General features: G+C 37.8%; 1 protein-coding gene across 1 annotated transcript in view; it reads left to right on the forward strand.

The window, feature by feature from the left end:
• EXT2 (exostosin glycosyltransferase 2) overlaps nt 1-17428 on the forward strand; it is a 72626-nt gene that overhangs the window by 38021 nt on the left and 17177 nt on the right. The window contains exons 10-11 of the mRNA XM_014873572.2: nt 4231-4420; nt 16746-16912. Of these exons, the coding sequence (XP_014729058.1) occupies nt 4231-4420; nt 16746-16912 (357 nt within the window). The remainder of the gene's footprint in view (nt 1-4230; nt 4421-16745; nt 16913-17428) is intronic.

The raw sequence follows: 17428 nt of genomic DNA on the forward strand, positions 1-17428 counted from the left end.
CTTCTTTTGGTCTGGTAATTCATAATTGAAACCATATTGAGGTTAGATGGATTTTAAGAACCATCCAGCTGAAAAAGCCTTAACCACAGTGGCAGAGGATATATCTCTGTTTTGCTTAGATGTATAGGACTGCTCAGCTACTAAGTTCAATACACTGCTATCCTTACCTCTGTGCTTCTAAAAGGCAGTGAATTGTTGTTCAGCCTATGTGGTTTCAATAATATGTGGTTTACAGCAAGCAGGCTAGGTGTTCAAAATAGAATACACGGGTGGGAAAGCTCACTGTCTTGTTCATGGGAGCAGTGAAATTTTGTTCTTCTTAAATGCTGTTGCTGAGTTTTTCCACTAAATGATAGCTGGGAAATTCTTGATTCTTCTTTAATATGGGACTTCTTACACAGCCTTGTTTTCCCAGAGACCATTCTGTGATGTGTCTACTGTACCTTCAAGCCTCTTTCAATGGTGAACAGCCAGTTAAGAAGTTTTGGGACAGGACCGAGTCTTTGTTGTCTCTGATGCTTTACCAATAACTTTGAGGCTCCATAGAATTTAAATATTAAGATTGTCCATTTCTCAGTCCAGTTGTATTCATTGGTGTTGTGAAGCTCCCACCCTATCTCCCCTCTGTACCCTGCTAAGAAAGGTCTGTTATAAACTTCCCTGCTAAGTTGAACTGGAAGACTCTACATCAAGTCCAGCCTGAAGCTTCCCACATCATGAGAATTCAGCTCCCTTGATGTATCATCCTTAATGTATTTATTTTTCCTAAGGTAGAATCAGGTTGTTTTTCATGACCAAGAGGGAGGACAATATCTGATTGAGCTATAGTAAAGAAAGGTGCCTTGTTTCTAAGACTTTATTACACATGCACAGGACAGCTGCAGCAGTCTGAATCCTTATGTACATACATAACCATTCCTGACTTCTCCTGTCTTCCAGCTTCAGGCTGTTCCCAAGTTCTCACTGTCACTCACGTTGCAGTACTTTGGATTTTCATATGAGCTGCAAAGAGCTGTCAGACAACTGAGACTGTGAGACTTAAGGGACGTGAAATTACTCTTAGGAAACTAGCATTTCAATTTGATCCTTTTTGCCCATAAAAATGATTCACAGCAAGTAATCTATTAATCTTGGATTAATTATCCTGGTCCTTCTAATGATATTAGCTGGGAGAGTGATAGTGAAGGGTTGTCTTATCCGTAGCTGAGTGTCAGCACTTTGTCAAAGAAAGGTGATAGATGATCAGTCTTCTGTTGCTGTTTGCTCTCCTCTCTGAGAGTGAAAGTTCCTGTGAATTTCTGTCAAGAATGTTAATAAAGATGGGAATGGAGCAAATGTGCCTTCATCACTTGGTTGCTTGAGCAGTGACTGGGAGAACCCATCCCTATGTCATTAGCCATTTCATGCTTTGCTGCCATAATGGAGATTTAATTAGGTTGCTGTTGTATTAATTGCCTGTATGGTTTGCTTTTCCCAAGCAAAAATCTGGAAGACTTTAGCAAATTATGGAGGCTTGAATTTGCCTGATTTCCTGCAGAAAGTGGGGTCAATAGGTCTCAGACTGTAGACACACTCTTCAGGCAGGCAGCAGGGGGTTGGCTCTTAATGGCACTTGAGAGATGCTTAATTGCCTTTTTGAAATGTTTTTCTCAAATGAGAGGCATGGTTCTCCCATCCATTAGTGTGTGTCTACAGGATTTTCCCTCCTTCCATCATCCTTTAGTAAGTGCAGAAGCAAAACCTCCTTAAAAGTTGCCTTATTTTTCCTAAGTTATGACCAGCAGGGGAAAATTTTCATGCCTTTCTGAAAGTACTAGAAGTTGGGATGTAAGGAATGTACCTAAAATTTAGGTTTATAAGAGAAATTCATTACCATTTTAGGTACATATGCATGTGTTTGCACACATATGCATAATATATTTCTTTCTGTAAGTACCTAAAACAGTTTTAGCTTATGAAAAAGGAATAATCCTTCTCAAAAGATATTATATCAAGAAATTTATTAGGAAGTGCTGTGGACAGAGAGAAAACATTTCTAGAAAAACTTCAAATGGGAGCCATTAATCTAGGTAGCAATTCTTGCCCATAAGTTATAAATAGAACATTGTCTGCAGATGGTTCTACCGGTTATTTCTTCTTGTAGGACAGAAACATAATATTTTCTTGGCACTCTGATTATGATGTTAAACCTCTGCTTCAAGTATTAATGAAAAGAGTTTTCTGAGAGTTGTGTTAAGAAGCTGCTTGACATTACCAGGGTCATTTGGATAATAGCAGTCTTGGAGTGGGGGTTGTGTGAAAACAAGTCTGTAGTAAAGCTTTAATGAGGTGGATTATGCTCTGGTAACATTTAGATTGTGATTTGCTGTAGAAATTATTGAAGCTAGAGCAAAATCAGAGGGCTGTCCCCATCTGCCACTAGTCACCTTGAACAACTAGCAAAGTATGTACAAAAGCTTTTATATTAGAAAACGTAGTAATCTGAAAGCAGATTTTTCTCTGCACATATAAGTTGCTGAAGTAATGGATGTATATTTTCTGAATTACTGAGTGTGCTTTCACAGGTAGCCATGTCCCTTTAATGAACCAAAATTCCATATTGTACCATTACTGTTTCTACATTATCCTATTATTCCTCTTGGGTAAAACGTAGAACTTTGTGTTTTCCATTAGGATCCTCACAAACAGTTTAAGATGAATGCTGCTTTTACCAGACCTGATAAAATGTGTGTAGCTGGAGGCCAGTCTGTCTTTCCAGCTATTTCAGGAAGTCTACTAAAACATACTACTCCTACTGACAGGTCCTTGCCTGGAACATACTCTTAGACCATCCTGGACAAAAGAGTGTGCCAATGCTGTGCTTAACTTTTCCACCTCACATATTTATCCCCTCTTCAGTTTTGATTTGTTCATAGAAGGAAATCATATTCACATCATTTTTTTCCCCCCTCCTTTACCAAAATGGTCAAAATATTATGATGTCTCTCAGTAAATAGACTCTTTATTCTCTTTATCCTTGAAATCATTCTTGTTAGAGGAGTCTAACCATTAAACACGAGGAAGGTGACTGCTGAGTATATAAAGTTAAGCAAAGACTAAATAGGGAAACAGAAAATTTCAAAGTTTGCTTCCTACAAATATGACCTTGTAACTCTGAATCTGTAAAACTTGCTTTACTCCTGATACGAGCAGGCTTATGATATGAGTTTAGCTGGAGGATTTCACAGTATTTCTGTAAGCTGCTGGCAGTTGCTAACCTCCTACAAGTATTCATAGTTTTTACAGGCTAGGATTCAAAACTTCCTTGCAAAACAGCATCACTCAATTTCTGCTTTCCCAACTCCCCTTTTCACCTTGTCCCAAAGGGTTTGGTTTTTCCCTTTGCTTCTCTGTCCGACCCCTGCTTGGAACGTCAGTTGGAATGGAAAATTTGAGACTAAAATGCTGGTGTTTTCATTCTTGTCAAATGGTCCCTTCACTGCTTCCTCCCCCATGTTGTCAGCTCCAAAGGGGGTTGGCACATTCAGTGGGAATTTAGTTGTCTGTCTTGTCTTTTGCTGTCTGGGCTGGCTTCCCTATGGCGTGTATTGAAGTAAGACCTTTAAAGTCCTAAAAGGGATGCCCTAGTTAAAATTCCCAAGGAGCAGATAGTTCTGAAATTCATCTTTGAATCTCATGTATTTTTAAGGGGTTTTTTTTGTGTAACAGGTGGGTTTTTTCCACTGTTGAACAAACTTTGTGGAAGCTAGTACATTGCTCCTCTTTGTATCTGCTTTTTCCCTTTTTGCTTGGATGCACATTTCATGCCAAGTTCATGGGTTTGTTCCTTTGGTTTTGTTGTTGTTAACACTTTTTCACTCTGAAGTTGTAGTGCTGATTAAGTTTGTTTTTTGTTTATTGACTCCTGACTATAAATATAAATAAATGAGAATTGAACCATGCTAGCTGGGCTCAAATCACCTTGGTTTTCATTCTGCCTCTTCCACTTTAGTTTTCACCTTAATCCCTATTTGGTTGCAACATTACAGCTAGACAGAAATGAAAATTGAAATAAGAAAGAGATTGGAATAAAGGTTTTGAGAAATTGCTGAAATCAGAATTGAGAGTCAACCTGCCTGATCTGAGCAAATTACAAATCTGATGGTTAGGGCCTGGCTATATGAATTACTCCCTACTGTGATAGTTCACTTTAATCCAATTGGTTTGCTGTTTTCTTGTTTTCATTCACAGAAATGGAGCAGTGTGAGCAACCCACTCTTCCTTCCACTGATCCCACCTCAGTCCCAAGGTTTCACAGCTGTGGTTCTGACCTATGACCGAGTGGAGAGCCTTTTCCGGGTTATCACCGAGGTGTCTAAAGTGCCTAGTCTGTCCAAATTGTTGGTAGTCTGGAACAACCAGAATAAGAATCCACCAGAAGGTAAAAACCCATGGAAGGGGCATAGCATGTCTATTGACACCTGTTCTACATCATTTATATTCAAGAAGTATTTCACGGTTCTTTCAAAATAATCAGTTGGATTTTTTGTGACAAAGTGTTTGAAAGCAAAATAAGAGAAGCCAAAGTAGATAAGAAGAAAAAAAGCATAGCAGTGGTTGTGCTGCTAACTTCTGAATCAAAAGTTACAAATACAATATTACAGACACATTTCTGTCTTTAACATTTTTGGAGGGACTAGGAAGGAGAGGCCTAGTTTTGATCTGTCCATACTTGCTTTTATTTCTTTGTAGACAGACTTTCCTCACAGTGTATATACTGCTGCTACCAGACTGTTTCTGGAGCAATTGTGGTTCAAAGCAGCAAAGTAGTTTGAATGCTTGGAGGTAGAAAATAAGTGAATATTTTGATTGACTGATGAAATGAAAGTTTGAGACATTTCAGGTGTCCAAAATGGAGTTTCCATACCACTAGAATATCTTGTGAAAATGCTAATGCTTGCCCAGTAAGACAATACATAAATTCCTGTTTTAAAATATTTCTCTTACCAACACATATGGTATTCTGTGCTCCTCTTTGTAGTATGTGAGTGAGTCTAGTGTCATCTGCATGGTTTTAAAGTTGTTTTAAAATTTGTAGTTATTTTAAAATGAGGACTCATTCACAGGCATTTTCCCAAGTTATTTATATGTGTAGATTTTTGGAACAAGGTTTGGTTTCAAAGGTATATTAATTACTCCGATGTGAATTCAGTGCTGTAAATCTCTCAATTATTTTATTTTCAGTAGCTGAGGTGGGTTTTGCCAGCCTGTCATACTCCTGTACTGTGTCCCCTTGTGCCAGGACCTCAGTATTAGGCTGCCCAGTCTTCACAGCTTGCTGTCTACATTTTCAAACCCAAGATCCTTACCTCATGTTTTTTTGACTCCTTCCATGCAATGTCATTGCACACTCCATGGGCTGCTCTGTGTCCAACCCTTCTTTCCCATCCCCAGGCTGTCTGCCTCACGAGACCATGCTGCTCCTAATCTTCTCCCAGGCTCTGGAAACACAGCTCCTGACTTTAATGAATTCCATTATGAAATCACCATGGAATAAATGGGAGGTCTTGCCCCATGTAAGGGAAGCTAGCTAGGCTTGGCTTTTGCTAATCTTCTCCTGTGCTAGACAGACTCTCCAACACTGCTCATTTTATTCTTGTGCTTACTGTTCCCTAGGGTGGCTTTCTTCAAGTTCTGAACACCAATACTAAAATCCAGAGCATTGTGCTAGGCAATGAAAGCCTCCTCTTCTCATTCTGGATTAAATACTGTAGCTGTATTAGCTTATATGAGGCTGGTTCCCATGTGCTGTGCATAGGGATCTGTCATTCTCATCTGAAAATGTGGTGATTTTGTGGGACAAGAAATGTTGCCTTCTAGGAATACGTGTTCAAAAAAATGCTGTGGTGTGGATTTCTCTGTCTTCTGTAGTGAATGAAGTGTGTAGTCAGGACTCCTCACTTTTTAATTCTCTTTCCAGAGGCTTCACCTTCTGCTGTGTTCTACTCTTCAAGGTTAGTTATTCTGCATAGCAGCAAGATGCAATGTAGAAATTTATCCCTGACCACTTGTCTTAATTTCCCATCTCCTAAGAGCTCAGAGCCAATCTATTGCTACCATTCACTTGGCTCATTTGCCATTTTGGCAACTTGCTGCAGTTTAAAGCAGAGTAGCTTTATTGTTTACTTTAAAAAGTGTTCTTTAATGTTTTGCAACTCTTTAGAGTAAAAATTGTTGCATATAAATTGATAACAACAGGAATTTTTGCAGTAAGCAGTTCTTTTCTAAAAGCAAAAAGGTTTAGTGATATATAGAGTTATGTGATCACTGAGTGTGAGTGGATTCTACCCAAATGGATTGTTTCCACATTTCCTTCACATTTCCTTCAGTCTGAGATACAGGAGAGTTTAAGCAAATAGATCATTACAATAAGCTTTTCTTTTCAATCATTGTATTAGTATTGAAAGCCAAAGTGTGTTTAATTTTTTTCTGCCCCTATTACTGATAAGTCATAAACTAGTTTAAAGCAAACCCAACCTGTAGAGCTTAAAACTGTGGACTTGAGAGCACAGTTGAAAGCATAAGCAGGTTTGTCCTTGCATTAGCCTAAGCATTACATTGAAGCAAATATCTATTTTTTAGTGTCCCTTGTCCCTTTTTTGCTGTTACAACCATTGTAATCTCTTGGCCTATGGCTAGAGAGAGGTCAGGTTGATTAAATGAACTTGTTTTATTCCAGATCCATGCAGGGCATTCCACTTGGCTCTTCAGCCAGTCTCTTGTTCAGTCTGTCTATTGATGATCCTAATCCTCGGACTTCAAAGCTTCTGCTGTTTATAGCCTGTTAAAACCAGGAAGTTTCTGATGGATTAGAACAAGGAATGAGTTTGAAGTTTGTAATGTGCACCACTGTCACTGATAAAGTCTAGTTTATTACCCTACAGTAGTATCTGCACTTTTATGGCTATTCATTTTTAATTGGTTGTAGTGAAGCAGAGGTGCTTAACCTTCCAGAGCATCGAGTGCTCTATTTCTTGGTCCTTTGCACATAAGGGACATGTGTCAGTACAGAAGCAGATCTTGGCTTTTATCACTGCAGCCCTTGGTGTCTTCATTTTGTTTTGCAAATAAAATGTAAGTGGGAGGGCTGGGTGGAGAGCATCCAAATTGCCTTCCTTAGTGAGTATGTGTGCTGAATTGAGAATTGGGTTTAGGTTTCCTGGGATGCAGCTGGCAAAGTGCCACACAAGTGACATGTGGTCTTTCCTTTCTTTCCTCTGTCAACACCAGAAAATTATTGTAACTGAAAATATCATTATTATCAAAACAATATGCTATGCATTTGCAATAATGCCTTTATGTATTGACACTCACGACTTAGGAGGAAAACCAAATTAAAATTAAATAGTGTAAAAATTGTACAAAATTTAAGGTTGTGGAGTCACAGGTGGTCAATGCCATCAGTAGTGCTGAGCATCCCAGCTGAGAGGCTGTAGCTGATCTTGGCTGCTGTACAGTGGTAACAGATGTGGGGAGTGTGCAAGGTGTCTGGAAACAAGCTCCTTTCAAACCTAGACCTCTCAGGACAGATGCAGCTCTGATGCAACAGAAATATTTTGTTATGCTGGCTGATAAAAAAGGTAAACAGGTAAGAGGACAATGGATTAATTAAACACTTGACTGGAAAGTTTTCAACCAAATAGCATGTAAAAATATAAAATTGGAGAACTACATGTATGTGAGCTAGATATCAGTATTAATCTTAAGATTTTTTTCCCTAGTCTTAAGAGTTTGTAAGGATCTTTTTTTAACTTAATGTCTGAGAGCTATCTGTATAAGTCTGATCTCATAGTTCTGTGTTTTCTTTAGAATCAGTGAAAAAAAACAAGATGGGTCTATGAGAAATACAGATGTCTTGTGCAAAAACAACAAAATTTGAAGTTAATACAGTGTTTTTGATAGTAAAAATATTAGATTTTAGATGTGAAATAGCAGAAAGAAAATATCACATGCAGTGATTATTCTAATCTGGAACCTTAAAACATAGTATCAGCTTGTTTTCTTAAGTATTCAATGAATTTAGGAATGTGAACTCTGTTGTGTGTCTTTGGCTGAGATTTGATATTTTCTCTGCCATACATTGTATGCAAGAAGCTCATCAATGCAGCAGTAATGTCAGTAGGCCCATAACTGTGTGTGTAATACTAATAAAAATAGTAAAAGCCTTGAAATATTACAGGAAAAAAAAATCAATCTTTTTCCCTCACTCACTCTGGATCAATTAAAGTAAACATTGTGGTCCAAGTGCCTGGTGCTGGGAATATTTATGTAGAAATCTTCATTTTCTCCATCAGCCAAAATTTTTTTTTTCAGTTCATTCATTGTGTTTTTCTAAATTGCTAGTTCTGAAATTCAAGTAAATAGTCTGTGATAGAAATTTCCACAAACATTTGTTTCAGACAAGTGAAGAAACCACTTTGTCTACCACACAAATCATATTACAATGTATATTAATAATGTAATTCATTACTTTTAATAAATATGCAACAAGCTACAAATCATGTGTGGTAGCTTGATTCCTTTCTAGGTTCAGTTTTATAAAAATGCAAAGTGTATTTTAAAGAATATGTATTTTCTGTTTAGTTGTGGATCCTGGAGCTAAGTTGCCAATAAACTTCTTATGGTATTACTGAAATAATAATATTTGTATTTCTATTTGATGCTGCTGATGGACAGCATTGATATAAACTGTTGGGACTAAAGAAAGTGAATATCCTTTGGATTGCTGTATCTTAGGAAAGTTTATCTTTTAAAAAAAATTAATAAAAACATTTTCAGTGGCAGGTTTGGGTTTTTTGTATACTGTATCTTTGGTAGTTAGCACTGATAGGAATGGGTTTTTTTAACTTCTCTCTAAGTTTTGAATTAATTTGGTTTCTTGATAATGGACTTAATGCCATTTTCCTTGATTAGCTAGAGAAGTAATTCATGGTGATTTTAGTCTTCTATAAGGCATATTACAAACATTTTGCAATACTACTTCCTAGGGAAATCTAGAAAGTTAGCCTATCAAGCCCATCTTACCAAACTGGGCCCTGATGTCCTAGAAGCAAATATTCTGTTTTTTTATATACAAAAGGAATTCTGTGCATTTCTGTAGAACAATATAAACACTGTAATGTGAGTAGAACACTGAACCTGTTTTGAACAGTGAACAGACTTTTTCACTCAGCCATAATGGAAGGAGTTCTGTAATAAGTAGAAATAATATGCTTGATGTTGTTTCTGACAGTTTTTTGAAAATTCAGACTCCAGCTGAATTTTGCCATTCGGTATTAGAGATTGAAAAAGTATTAATTAGGTTTCATCAGCAGTGTTCAGTTAGTTGCATTCATGCAAACTACAGCTAGAAGAAGTATCAGATGTACAAAAGTTCAGGTATGAGAATTGAGAATGTTGTATGGGATTCTGTGCAGCTGCAGGTACAAACAGAGCATGTTTAGAGATGTTTTCTGCCAGTTTTTTATCAGACTTTGTCTACCTTGCACAACTTCTGGAAAGGTTTTTTCGTTTTTGTATTTCCAAATGGGCTCCATAGAAATTTTGGGAAGTCAGAGCATTATAGGAATTAATATTCTGGACTCAGGTTGTCACTAGTCATGAGATAATCTTAGCTGTTGTTATTGAGGCAGTAAAGCAGAAAAAGAATGTTTGTACAAATGTCTTTGTGTGAGTCATCAAAATGCCATGATTTTAGCCAATAAGTGGATTTTTAAAAATTTGTCACATTGGTTTTAATACTGACAGGCATTCAGTTATTTCCATCAAGAGTGTATGCTGTATTTCCAGCTCGTCATTATCCTTACCTGCTGCTTCCACTGCAAATGCAACAAACCATATGCATTCAAGTACTACTTGCTATTTTTTTGAACTTGGTACTACTTAGAAGTGGTGTCCCAGGAATATTGGTTAGCTCTGTACAGCTGATGTGCTGATTCTCATTTTCCCTAGGTTGAGTGTTGAAACTGGGAATGGATGATTAGTACATACAGCAAGTAATTTCCTTTGTAAATACACTTCTGCCTGCTGACAAGATCAACAATAATGTGTGTGCTGCAAAAGGACTTCTTCAGATGTTATTAACTTCACAGTTTCCCAGAAGCAAGGGTACAGGGAATGGTGCTGTTTAACAACACAATGGTGTGTCCTGGTTCTGGCCAGGACAGGGTTAATTTTTGCAGTCTGTACCACCTCACTATTCTGTATTTCCTCACTCATTTCTAGGGGAAGGGAGTCTCTTCCCCGGAGAAGGGCTTCCTTCTGGTTGAGAAACTTGGTGGAAGGAGCTGTGTGGTATTGTCTATCCTTGGGTTTTTCTCCCTGTGAATAGTTTTCTTTCTTGTACCCTGTTGTTAATACTGTTATCACTTATAATCACAGTGTTACTGTTCATTTTGTCTCATTGCTGTTTCCAGCAAGTTGTTTTTACCTCAGCTTGTGATGTTTGCCTTTTGTGCCTCCAATTCTCTTCCTCTCTATCCTGCTGCAGCAGGAAGGGGGAAGGGAAAGTGAGAGAGAGGTGTGTGGTTTGGAGGGTCTTGGTGGAGGCACTGAACTGGGGAGTACCATTCCCAAACCATGACACAGTGCCATTTCTCTTTAAAAAGAAATAATACCTTCCGTGGAAATATTATGCTCTATTATTTTTAACGATCCCCCTTTTATGTATGATGTAACAGTTCATTCAGTGCTGAGAAACAGGGCTGGATTTCAGACTAAGAAATCGTTTTTATACATAAACAGTGTGCAAGCTTATGTTAGTTACATTTTCATTACAAACATCTGATCACAAGCCTAGGGAGGTGTGGAAAATGAGAGAGGTTTTTTGTGTGAGAGGTTATTCCTTTAGGTTCTAATGAAATTACCTCTTTCTCATGACTGTCCTCCCTTCTCTTATTTACAAGTCTCATGTGATTCATTGGCAGCTGAAGCTGAGAAATGCATAATTAGAGGATGGGATATTTTGCTGGTCTTTTATAAGTGAGTGTTTTAACTGGGAATGTAACTATGTCACCTTTTTATCCCACAGTTTAAATCATCTTGAAATCATGCTTGGGAATTTTGCTGTGAGATGGGGACTTGCAGGCCATAATGGTGGAATTGTGGGGTGGCCAGAAACACAGCCATGTGTGTATGTGGTTGTTAGGGTCTGTAAGCCCATTAGAAGAGGGAGCTGCATTGAGCAAAGTTGGGAAGTTACTGATTTTATGTTTAGAGGACCACGCACTCTTTTCTATGGGCTTCTCCAGCAATCACTGCATCAGTAGTCCTAAATAGCACATAATGCCAATCTTGACCCGAGTCATTACCAGAGAGCAAGTGTGTTATTCACTCTTCTCTCATGATTATTTCAATATGACACCCAGTAGGAATTGCCTGTTATTCTCTTCAGAATCCTTGTATACATAGACTTGTATTCATTCCAGACAGCTTTATTTCTATAATTTGTTTCTATTTTCTGCTGCATTACAGAATCCACTGATTTTTTAAAAAGTAAGAGTAGTCCCCAGTCCAAACATGCATTTTTTTTACTTTTGTATGCCTAAAGGATCTCGTGCCATGATGTGAGATTCTTAAGCTTCTTTTGTTTGTCATACTCTATTAAAAGTCTGTCTTACTGTAAGAATAAAGCCTGTGCTTTTACCTTGGTTATAACAAAGTTAGTAAATTGAGAATTTCCTTCATATAGGTTTTGCCAGTGCTGAGGTTTCTCAGAACTTTCCAAGCTGTATCTGAAAATTCAGTCTGATATTACAGAAGTGGCACACCCTGCTTCTGATTTCTTTTTAAATACAAATACTTTTCTTTTGTGGTCCTTTAAAATAAATATAGACAATTTTAACCTTCCTAATGGATTCCAAAACTTTGACTTCTGGAGTGTCTGTTGTCCTTTATATATAATGTATTTCTTTTGGAGTTCCTGTGGCAGAGCTAATTCCTAATACCTGGATCTCTCACTGGAGCCTGCTGTCCTTTATGATAGTCAGTTTTGCCCAGCTTGCCAGTTGTTGCCCAGATGTCATTGTGTCATAACATCTCTCCCATGTGCTTCCATCTCTGGAGGAGCAGCAACCTCCAGGATCAAGTCAGCCTCTAGGCAGCAAGTAGCCTTGACATTTTGCATGCTGCAGAGTAACTGGTACCCTAATGTCTTATTCAAAGTTTCTCCAAAATGCTTCTATTTTCTTTTCATTAATCTAAGGCTAAATTCAGAAACTTTATATTATGTTTCTCAAAGCACAAATATTTGACAGTAACATACCCGTTGTTGAGAACTGGTCATTTTGAGAGACTTTCCAAGACCTTAGTAAATCATGTGGATTTAAGAGGATTTGCTGACATCTGAGATGCGTGCTGATTATAATTAGATTACATCTTCATTTTTCATACACTTTTCATTACTTTTTCCTTCTATAACCATTTTTTATGCGAGTGGCATGTCTGTTAGTAAGCTATCAAATAGTTGATTTTTCAGAAGAGCTGGAAGTTTAATGCTTAAATGCATTCCTGTTTTTCTGAAGTATAATTTTTCAATCCTAGTGAATTTTCAGTTTCAATTTTTGTTTCAATATATTCCTGCACTTTGTTGCAGTTCGGTTGTCATTTTTTCAACATGTAGAAGACACAAAAAGAAGAAAAGACTGAATAAAAGAAGACATTTGATACATTTTAAGCATTCTTTGATGTTACAAATAAATACAAATTTACAAATGCATGCATAAATATGGCAATTCTGATTGCAACTGAAACACTTGTAACAGTATTTTTGGGATGTATCAGGCTGTTTAAAATTATTTTATACCAATCCTGGGGTTACATCTGGATAATTATAGGCAATTATCCAGAGATCTTTAAGAAGCTTGCAAACATTACACAGTGTGTAGTCTTTATGAAGCAATGACATCTGTCTTTGTGAGGTACCTGCAACTGTCTGTTATCATTTATAAAATGATTCTTGCACATTGTATGGTAAACCAGTAAGAAAGCAGTGGATGAAATCAAGAGTACTAATTTGCAATAATCAGTTCCAGTCATTCAAGGTTGCTGCCTCCTGAGGTTACAACGAGTAGTAAGCTGAAAATGTTGGAATTTCAGTGATCTCCTACTGGAATCATCATTTCAGATTATGATTCATGCAGGACTTTTAAAGACCTTACAATGCTGAGAACAAAATGAGCTCCTGACGCTATAATTGGAATCAATGCTCCATTTTTGTGGTGGCTCCAGGGAGCTTGCTGTATGTCCCCAGCTGGTGACTGACCATGACTTCCACTGGGATCCATCAGGAATGGGATTGACACCTTCCAGCTGACTACTGGTCAGTATCACAAGCCAGTCAAGAGTGCTAGGGCTAATGACTTAAGCCCTTCTAGTAGAAGGACAAGAGGTGAGTAAAACAGGACAAGAACATGCATATGTGTCAAATAAAGGCCATGTTCTACAAGACCACACAGATAAAAGTAGATTTTACAGACACATTTTCGACCTTACAGGAAAAACCTTGGGGTAGGAAACTGAATACAAATTTTGCCAGTAAATATCACTCCTTGTTTCTTCTTTCTCTCTCTCTCTCTTCTTCTTTTTTTTTTTTTTTTTTTTTTAACTTTTTGGCCACCCATGCATGCCAATCCTCTTTTCTAAAATACAGCTCCAAGAAAAACTGACTTTTGAAGTCTTGCTCTGGTTTGGAAATATTGCTTTGTTTTCCTGAGTGAAGTAGTGTTTGGACTCTGGTGTCTTTTAGCAGTGTGCAGATTTGTGGGTTTTTTGAGTGTTGTATGAGCTGTTAAATCTGAGAGGCCCAGTGGCAATGAGGATGTGGACACTTCTTCCTGAGAGCAAATTTTACTTGTACATGTGGGAATGAAGCATCTTCTCTTCTTCTCTGGTACTGTCTTCTTATTGCAACAGGCTGATGGTGGAAAGAGTGCAAAACTGTTGTGGAGACAGACCTGATTGAAGGTTATAATGGAGTTGGAAGTGTGTGCACATAATGGTATCCCATTATTTTTGGAAGCCAGCATTCTTCAGATTCTTCTGCTGAGAACAATTCCAGAATATGATCATATGTTTTTGTTTAAAAACTTAAACCATTTTCTCAGGTTAGGACTTCTCTTATTTTTGTCCTTACAGTGGCTTTTTTCATTGGCACCTATTTCAGCTTCCACTTTTCATTCTCAAAACACAGAAACAAGGATCTTATTTGATCTTTTGCTCTTTTCTGAATTTCTGTATTTGTTCACCATGTCCTAGTAGTTTTTTTCAAACTTGCTGTTCTTATCCTGATGATACTCATCTTACTGTTCGTGGAGTTTGAGGCAGAAGGTGCAGTAAGACCATCTGAGTCACCACATTGCCTTTCTTTTCAGTCTAGTGACTTCTAACCTGACTTTATCTTCTATAATAATACCCAGTCTTGTTGAAAGACAAGATGTACAGACCCAATTGCTGTCCTTTTTAACTTTTGCCAGAGGTTAACCACTGTTACTATTAAAAATGTCTGCCTTATTTATACTTTGAATTTGCCTGGCTTTAGATCCCAGTAATTGTTTTTTGTTATGTCTTTCTCCAGTTTGTTGAAAATACATGTAATTTTTCTTCTTCTGTAGGTGCTTGTACATGTTAATCAAATCTACTTTTTGTTCCTTCTTTTAGTAAACTAAACAGATCGATCTCCACGTTCTACCAAAAGGCATTTTCTCCTGACCTCAAATAACTCATGTGATTCTTTTTGCACCATTTTCAGTGTTTTAATATGGTTTGAAATATAAAAACACCAGAATGAAACAGTATTTTAGCATCTGTCTGTCTGCTTATAGGTAAAAGTGCCCTGCCCTCTGCCCCCACTTCTTACTACATATCCATCTATATGTACAAAAATTAGATTAATACATTCTGCCTTATCAGCATGCTGAGAACTAATGTTCACTCTGTCCCTTTAATCTTTTTCAGAAGCTGCTTTTAGGGAAAAAGTTGCCTTGGTCCTAGTGTTTAACTGTATGTCAAATGTGTCAGTGTGTTTTTTGTTCAAGTGCACCTAGTTTACTAAGCAGTCCAGTCATATAGACTTTAGTAAACTCTGTATGACTTTATTGTCCTCACTATTTTTCATGTCTCCAGGCTTTGTGTCATTTGCAAATTGCACTGGAAATTTACATGTATTTCAGACATGAAAATTCCAGTGGCTTCAGGCCCAATATCAGTTCTTCTAGACTCCACTTACCACAGAATCAGAGAATGGCTGAGCTTAGAAGGGGCTTCTGGAGATCAGCTGCCCAACGCCCCTCTCAGGCAGGAACATCTCAAGTGGGGTGCACAGAACCATCTCCAGATGGCTTTCAATACCTTCAAGAGTAGAGATTTCACTACCTCATTGGGCAACCTGTGTTAGTGCTCAGTCACACTCATTCTGAAAAAGTCTCTCCTGATGTTCAGAGGGAACCTCCAGTGTTTCAGTTTGTGCCATTGCCTCTGGTCCTTTCACTGGCCACCAGTGTAAGGAGCCTAGTTCTGTCTTCTTTGCACCTTCCCTTCAGGTATTTGTACCTATTAGTGAAGCCTTCCTTGAGCCTTCTCTTCTCTAGGCTAAGTAGCCACAGCACTCTCAGCCTTTCCTTGTAAAGGAGATGCTCCAGTGCCATTATTACCTTCATGGTTCTTTGCTGAACTCTCCCCAGTTTGCCCATGTCTCTCTTGCTTTTATTTAAAATTCTTTTTCATGAATAGTTGCTTTTGGGATGTGTCATATGGTAATAATGACTGCTGTTAACCTTTGTGCTAGAAACTGTACATGGTTATATGCTTTTAGAATGAATGTTTAATATTCAGCCCTTACTTCCATTTCCTTTAGCTTGGTGCTCTTGACTTATACCTAAGTTATTATTTTGTAGGAATAGAATAGGATTTTGAAAATTTTTTAATATTTGCAGAATCTGTTAACATGACACTTAAGGTGCCACATGTTAAACACGTAGGAAGAAAAGGAAATTAATGTCATTGTAGAGTGAATTGGATCCAGTTTTGTGTCTGTGGGGAGTTTTGTTGCTATTTAAATCCTCATTTGACTTGTAAATGTTAATGTTTGTGTACTCCAGTGCTCTATTCTACTTGGAAGAATGCTATAGGCCACAAGTTAGAATCCATTTGTATGTATCTAGTTTTAAATTATTGCTGTGACTTAGGACTTTGAAGATGAAAGAAATTGCTAAGACACAGAGTATGCTCCCTAGTAATAATCAATAGTGCTAAACATTTAATTGATATAATAAAATTTAATTTTCTCAGCCCTTGATAGAACTAACCTTCTCAGTCAAATTCTGTATGACCCCTAGACTTGCAGTCAGTGATTGTGTACTGCCACTTCGAATTATTTTAGTTGCATTTGAGTGAAGTATCTTTTCATGCTTTGTGTCCTAAACCAATACATATTGGCACTGTGAGTGTTGCAAGTCGCTGTTTTGGGCAAGCTATCCTCTTTGTAGCTGCCCATGAAGCTCTTTGTTGAGAGACACAGAGGGAAATGTTGCTGAACTTCTGTCTCTTGCCTTCATATGCTCTCGTGTTTGCCAAACTGTAACTGCTGTAAATTCACCATGAAGAAGCGTTTGTTTAGATGTGAAGAAGAAAAAAGAGCAGCTAAGATGGATATGCAGACTCAGAAGTAAAATATAACATTGAATTCTTTTTCTTCTAATTTTTCTCTCTAGATTCCCTGTGGCCAAAGATTCGTGTTCCCCTGAAAGTTGTTAGGACTGCAGAAAACAAACTTAGCAACCGCTTCTTCCCTTATGATGAGATTGAAACAGAAGCAGTGTTGGCTATTGATGATGATATCATTATGCTAACCTCAGATGAACTCCAGTTTGGCTATGAGGTAAGAGAACTGTTTTTTCCCTGTCTCTTAGTCTGTCCACTTCAACATTGTATATAAACTGGAGGAAGCACTGCACAGTCTGTTAATTCAGATTGTTGCATCTCTCTTTACCATAACAGTTCAATGCCAACTGAAATAGTTTTACGGATAGTCATTCAAAAACTTGCCAGCTAAGAGGTTTTCAGTAACTGGCACAGGAGTGCCAAGAGACTCCAGAAAATGTTATAGTGGAATTAGTGTAGTGGAAACAGTCTGAAGACTGAACTGCATTCTTCTTAACAGCTTCAGATAAATCAGAAATGCTAGCCAAGTGAACGTGTCTTGATGGACAAGACAAGTTTCAGAGATTAAGTGTTGGGAACAGAGAAGGCCTCTTGAGGACATGCCAGAGTAAGGTGGAGTGCAGTGAAAAGAAGAACTGAAGAATTTCAAGGAGGGGACACATGGATCATGTGCTTGAAATGGCAAAGCTTCAACAGCTGCTCTTGTGATGAGGGTATGGACAGAAAGCAAGCT

The sequence above is a fragment of the Sturnus vulgaris genome, chromosome 6, assembly GCF_052056855.1.
Source record: "Sturnus vulgaris isolate bStuVul1 chromosome 6, bStuVul1.hap1, whole genome shotgun sequence".
Taxonomy (NCBI): Eukaryota; Metazoa; Chordata; class Aves; order Passeriformes; family Sturnidae; genus Sturnus; species Sturnus vulgaris.